This window comes from Pseudonaja textilis, chromosome 12 (genome assembly GCF_049901715.1).
Source record: "Pseudonaja textilis isolate UNSWEBS1 chromosome 12, rPseTex1.2, whole genome shotgun sequence".
In the NCBI taxonomy this organism is placed as follows: domain Eukaryota; kingdom Metazoa; phylum Chordata; class Lepidosauria; order Squamata; family Elapidae; genus Pseudonaja; species Pseudonaja textilis.
In genome coordinates, this window is record NC_142001.1 from 21,231,503 (window position 1) to 21,237,964 (window position 6,462).

At 60.1% G+C, this 6,462-nt stretch overlaps 1 protein-coding gene across 3 annotated transcripts; it reads left to right on the forward strand.

Moving 5' to 3' along the window:
- Positions 1-1,030: 1,030 nt before the first annotated feature.
- GJB1 (gap junction protein beta 1) lies at positions 1,031-5,957 on the forward strand. Of its 3 annotated transcripts, none has more exons than XM_087941228.1 (3): positions 1,031-1,102; positions 3,465-3,544; positions 4,733-5,957. In XM_087941228.1, the coding sequence occupies exon 3, from the start codon at positions 4,745-4,747 to the stop codon at positions 5,582-5,584; it is 840 nt and encodes a 279-aa protein (XP_087797354.1). In that variant the 5' UTR covers positions 1,031-1,102; positions 3,465-3,544; positions 4,733-4,744; the 3' UTR covers positions 5,585-5,957. The 3 variants fall into 3 exon arrangements, with proteins under 3 accessions (XP_087797354.1, XP_087797353.1, XP_026572448.1); XM_087941227.1 differs by having other exon boundaries at positions 1,031-1,084; XM_026716663.2 differs by lacking the exon at positions 3,465-3,544 and having other exon boundaries at positions 1,031-1,084.
- Positions 5,958-6,462: the final 505 nt, after the last annotated feature.

Consider the following 6,462-nt stretch of genomic DNA (forward strand, 5'->3'; position numbering starts at 1 on the left):
TGGGAGCCCCGGAGGAGGCTGGCATGGGCCGAGCAGAGCCCTGGGATTAAGGCTTAAGGAGCGAGCAGCCTCTGAGCCGTGGGCACCATGGGCACCGTGGCCAGAGTGCCCCCGATGCAGGCAGAGCCCCCGCTGGTCCTGACGGCAGCTCCGGAAGCCGACCCGGCAGGGAATGCCCAGGGTTGCTGCCCCGGCTTTAAGCAACTGCTCCAGCCCTTCAGCCCAGTGAGTGCAGGGCAGCTTTGGCCCCCTCCCTCAGGGCTTCTGACACGCCCTGGGCTGCCTTGCAAGGGTTGGCGGAGGCCCTTGGAAAGAGCACCCAGTGCGCAAGTTAATGTTTACAAGAGCGCAGTGACTTTGGCAAGTAATGAAAACGGGCGACTCACACTACGTGGAGCCCTGCAAGTGGCTGGCTGCCAAGCGGGGCAGCAGGAAAGTGCTCGCTCGCTCGCTCGGGGTGACGGGTCCCTGGCGGTGGGGTGGGGGGTCTGTGCAAAGGGTCTCTGAGCAGAGCTCTCGGGGGGGGTGTTGTCTGGCACCTGCTCTAGAACCTGGGACAGCACCACAGGCTGAGGGTCGAGGCTGGGCGACTTGCTGCTGGCTGGGGGCACTGCAGTGGCTGCCCTTTCCGTCTCGGGGTCTGGCTGGGGTTCTCTCCAGCCCCCCCCCACCACTGGAGCCCTTCCTGCCTTTCCCCCTGCCGTCTTTGTGGACTACTTGTGTGAAAACAGCAAGCACATTGGTAGCCGTTCCGACTGGCAGGGCTTTGGGGCTGCGCAAGCAGGCTAGGAAGCGGCAGCCTCTGGCCAGGGGAGCCCAAGCCGGGCAGGACCACCACCACCACCACCACCACCCCCCGGCAGGTGCATTCTGCTTCCCCAAGAGCTTTTGGGGCCGGACTGTGCAGTTGGATGTGCCCGTGTGGGTCTCTCGTCAGCTGTGAGGAAACGCCACTCAGAGGGAGGGTTTCTTGAGGGAAGTGGGTGGGCCTGGCTCTGGGTATAAAACTCCCAGCCCGGGTGGCGTCGCCCTCCCCAATCAAGGCACCTGGGCTGCTGAGCACCACCTCCTGCGGCTGCGACAGGTGAGCCTGGGACAAGAGGTGGGGGGTCAGAATCCAGGGTGGCCGTGAGAGGGGTGGGCTTTGGGGGCGGCTCCTCTCTCTGTCCAAGATCCAGAATCTCATGATCAAGTTGCTCTCTGTTGCTTCACCTTTGAGCTTTCCATATTAAGCCTTGATCAATGGCAAAGGCTGAATTGTTTTCTCACGCAAGACTAGAAATTAAGCAATTCAGCAAGCTGTTGAAGGAAGGAAGGAAGGAAGGAAGGAAGGGAGGGAGGGAGGAGGAGGGAGGAAGGAAGGAAGGAAGGAAGGAAGGAAGGAAGGAAGGAAGTTGGGAGGGAGGGAGGGAGGGAAGGAAGGAAGGGAGGGAGGGAGGGAGGGAAGGAAGGAAGGAAGGAAGGAAGGGAGGGAGGGAGGGAGGGAAGGAAGGAAGGAAGGAAGGAAGGAAGGAAGGAAGGAAGGGGCTCTCCTTATCAAGGTGTCTTTCGAAAGTCCCAGGATGCCCCACCCCAAGAGCTCTGAAGATGACCTCCTTGCTGAGCTGCTCTGATCAACCCTGGGGGTGTCTCAGGGGTCTGGGGGGCCCTCTGCCTTTTCCCTGGTCTGTCCTAAGAGTGGTGGCAAAAGGTGCTTAGGGGCCCCACTCCCCTTGGTGTGCTGCCAGCAGGTGGGGAAATGCAAGCAGGTACCAAGAGCCCCCCACCCACCCACACACACGTACCCCAGGCCTGTTCTTGGGGAGCTTCAAGTCCGACTCCTTGGACCAGAGGGGCTTCTGGAAGCTGTGCCCCAGAGGGGTGCCGTGGCTGTTCCCGCTGGCCTTGGGCTCTCCCTCTTAAGTCAACTGGCAGGACGGCGCTCTGACGCTGGGAGCCCTTATCTTGCCTACCTCCCCACAATGCCAGTTGTGCTGGCATCCCTTTTATTTGCCTACCTCCGGCTCCTCAAGCAACAATGGCCTGCGGGAAGCACAGAAAGTGAAGCTGGCAATCGCAATCCCCACAATTGGTCAAACAGCAAACAAAGCCACTTCAGAAACGGAGGGCGGCTTCTCACCGCAGCAGCCAGAGACGAGGCCAAGCCCATCCAGAGGCCGAGATGCCCCACTGACTCCCAAGCCCCGGCCTCGGGGGCAGGGAGGGCCTGGCGAGCACCAGGGCCGGGTCTCCCCCCGCCCCCCATCAAGCTTTCCTGTTGAGGGCTGAGACTCCCCATGCCTTGCTGGGCCTCCTGGGTCAGTTTTTATTGTTCGGACACCTGTGCTGAGCCCCCGCAATACACACAATGCCTGTTTTTCTAATGCCCCACCTGTCTCTCCCAAGCATCGGTTGGAAGCACAAAGCATGAAATCGCGGGTAGAAAACATGCTTTTCACACGTTTACATTCAGATGTTCCCACTGTGTCCCTGGCCTCCCTCCCCCCAAATCTCAGGGGCCGAGAACACCGAGGGAGACCTTTGCTCCGGCCGATCTCTGGCCCTCCATGTGTCTGTTTGTGCTGGCTTAATGGTTACCTCCCAGCTGCCAGCAGAATCGCCACGTTCTCCACTCGGTTGGGGCTGGAGAGGCTCAGCTCAGTAGCCACAAGGCCGCCCCCCCCCTCCGGGGTTTGTGGGCACTGGGTACCACCCTGGTTGCTTTTGTGTTCCCGCATCAAGTCCAGTTGCCCTTGGGACACCGGGGTGGCCCAGAGCACTTCCCGCAACCAGTCACTGGCCCCCGGTCCCTCCAGGCTGCGTGAGCGTGTCTGACGGCATAGAGGGCTGGGGGAGAATTCCGCCCCACTGGCGGGTGGGAAGGCATCTTTGCCGCCTGGGGCTGTGGGGCCTGTGCTCCGGGCAGACACACAGAGGACGGGTGTGTGCAGTGCATGTGCGTAGGGAAGGATGTCCTGGAACAGGGTCGGCCTTCTGAACTGAGGGTCGCTTTGTCTTCATCCAGCCTTGGCACGGATTCCGGCACTGACTTTGCACCCCGGAAGGAGACGCCAAGAACCTCCATTTCTGCGGGACGTGGTACGGCTGACGCCAAGCAGCGTCACGGCTGAGGCAGCTGGCCAATGTCCAGCATCTGGACCTTTAGCCCTGGAGCAGCAAGTGGCCTCGGGGCCGCTGCCAAATCGGGGGCCCTGGAAGGGAAAGGCCCACCCCCCAGCAGGATCTTAGGGAACCTTCCACCCCACGCGCAGCAAAGTCTCTGTGGAACAGGCTCCTGGCAGAGCGTGGGACCAGGTGCCGTGGCCGCTCGGGCAGGGTGGAATGGCACACACAGAGACTTTGTTTGGCCAGGGTGGGCGGAAGTCCTAACAGGCGGTCTGAATTCTAAAGTGTGTTGTTTGGTGGCCGATAAAGGGCTTATTGTATGCAAAATAGTTTATAAAGCAGCATATGACTTTCTCGAGATGGGCACAGTTTGCCGGAGGCCCGCGCCTGTAGAGGGAGCCTGCGGCTGCCTTGCAGAAGGACCGTTCCCCAGGGCAAGGTAAGGGCTGGTTGGGAGGCTCACCCTGTAAGGAATGAATGGGCTGGCTGGGTGCTGCTGGGAATGGGCAGGGGGTCTTGGGAAGGGGGCAAAGGCCGGGCATTGGGAGTAACCCAACTCTTTTGGCAATCTCCATCCTCATTTTGAAGGGCTGCCAGCATCAGGACATCGGTGATGCCAGCTGCTTTTAAATCAGTCGGGTTTATCATAAGCTCCCCAAAAGTTGCTTCTCAAAATACTTTTAAAAACATCTGTGCATTTCTGTCCCTGTTCATCAGCCTGCCCCGCGGGGCCAGTCAATGCCATGGCTGCGTTGGGGCAGACCCTCTGATGAATTTCCGGAGAAGGGCAGGCAGCCCAGGGAATGGCACCACTTTGCTTCTGAGCTTGGGAGCACCTAGAAGTTGCCTCCAGCCTGCAGGGTGTAAGGTGACCCCAGCCATGTCTCTAGCCCTTCTTGCAGGAAAGACCCTGCAAGACCCTCAATTTGCTATCTCTGGAGGAAGGGGCAGCGGAAAAGCCGTGCTGGGCTATGGGGAGCGTCTCGCTCTCTGCCTCTCCCGGGGAAGGTTGCCAGGTTGCCCAGGTGGAGTCTCCGCTTCCAGCCTGGCCCAGCAGAGCTGCTTAGGCGTACAGGGCTGGGGTGTGCAGCCATGCCCCTCAGAGCAATGGGGGAGACGGGCGAGGGGGAAGAGCAGTGGAAGACTGTAGTAGGGTCCTCTTCCGTCGAGGGGCAGGGCCAAGCCCATGCCAGCCTGTGGGTTTGGTGGCAGCTGCCAAAGGAAGCTGTGGGAAACTGCCAGTCCTTGTGAGTGTTGGCAGCGCCACCCTGACTGCAGCATCTGCCCAATCCTTGTGTCATGGTAGGCCAGCTCAAGAGAGAGAACTGCGGGAGAGCCATTTGTCTCGGCCTGAGTAGTTGGGAATGGGAGCTCAGGACAATCCTGGGGGCCGACAGCGCACAGAGGTTTCTGAAAGCAGGGCTGCCAAGGACCTAAATGAGGAGCAGTCTAGCCTTTGCCTTTGTCACTACCACATTATGCATGAAATAAAACTCGGTAGAAGGGCGATTGGGGCACGGACGGACAGATAGACAGCGTGGTTCTTTGCACTCCACACCCAGCAAACTGTGGTGGAGAGACTGAGCCTGGGGCCCCGTCCGCCCTGACCGTGCCATTTTCCTTTCAGGTCTGAGGCACCATGAAGTGGGAAGGCTTCTACACCCTGATCATTGGCGTGAACCGCCATTCCACTGCCGTTGGCCGCATCTGGCTCTCCGTGGTGTTCATCTTCCGCATCATGGTGCTGGTGGTGGCTGCCGAGAGCGTCTGGGGTGACGAGCAGTCCTCCTTCACCTGCAACACACAGCAGCCCGGCTGCAAGAACGTCTGCTACGATTTCTACTTCCCCATCTCTCACATCCGGCTCTGGGCGCTGCAGCTGATCCTGGTGACCACACCAGCCCTGCTGGTGGCCATGCACGTGGCCTACCAGCAGCACCAGGAGAAGAAGCTCTTGGTGATGACCGGCCACGGGGACACCAAGCACCTGGAGGAAGTCAAGAAGCACAAGATGCGCATTTCCGGCTCGCTCTGGTGGACCTACATCTTCAGCGTCCTCTTCCGCATCCTCTTTGAAGGCATCTTCATGTACATCTTCTACATGATCTACCCAGGGTACCAGATGATCCGCCTGGTCAAGTGCGACGTCTACCCCTGCCCCAACACCGTGGACTGCTTCATCTCTCGGCCCACCGAGAAGACCATCTTCACCGTCTTCATGTTGGCCACCTCTGGCGTTTGCATCATCCTCAACGTGGCCGAAATGGTGCTCCTGGTCGTGCGAGCCTGTGCCCGGCGCCTCAGCCGAAGCCACAACCCTTCCTCGGGGAAGGGCTCCTTCCTGGGGCACAAGCTGTCTTCCGAGTACAAGCAGAACGAAATCAACCAGCTGCTGACCGAGCATGAAGGCTCCCTCAAGGACATTCTCCGGCGGAACTCAGGGCTGCAGGAGAAAAGTGACCGCTGCTCGGCCTGCTAGAGGCCTCAGGCTGTTGGTGGGTCGCTGGGCTCCGGCCCGATGGGGAGCAGAGGACTCTTCTGGGCGGCTGAGCTGCCTTCTGGGGGAATCGGGCTGGGGCCTCTCCCCACCCCTGCTGTCACTGGCCTCCGTCCTACACTTCCCTCCCGTCGGCTTACAGGCTCCGTACTTTCTGTGGATTTTGCAGGCACTGGACCGGCCTGCGGAATGCCCTGGGGGCAGCGAGGCAGAGCCCAGCGGCTGGTGCTCTGCGAGGGGGCTTCTGAAGAAGGCTGCAGGCCCCCTCCAGCCAGGAAATCCAACTGCAGCTTGGCTCCCTGGCTGCGTTTTACTGTACCAAAGCAAGTCACAGTATTAAAATGGTTTCACGGGTCCTGCCTTTAGTGGGTTTTCTTGGGGCTTTCACATCAGCACGTGGAAAGTCGCTTGATCTGGGAGGTGCTGCAGACCTTTCGCTGGTTGAATTCCTGGCTGGCCATTGTTTGCTGAAAAGTATGTCAGGAGGTGGGAGGAACCTTCTCTTCCCATCCCGGCTGGATCCAGGCAAGGAGCTCCTGCCAGGACTCCAAGCAGAAGGGGGGGGGGGGAGGAGGAAGAGGGGGAAGCCAGCAGGACCCTTAGCCGGTTGGGGGAGAGGGGCAAACTGGCTTATTCCAGGTATCCCCAGCTTGCCAGCCAAAAGAGGCTGTGAGTTTTGCCGAGATGGGGCAAGAGGTGCGCCCAAGGCCCCGTGTGTTGTGGTGCCCATAGCTAAAGGCCAGCGTCCTCCCCCTGCAGAGGGAGGCGTAAGGAGCCAGGCAAACTAAAGGTGGAGGAATCCCTGGAATGCCAAAGGCAGGCTGGCAAAGCCCGGAGGGCACCCAAGCTCCACTGCTGGA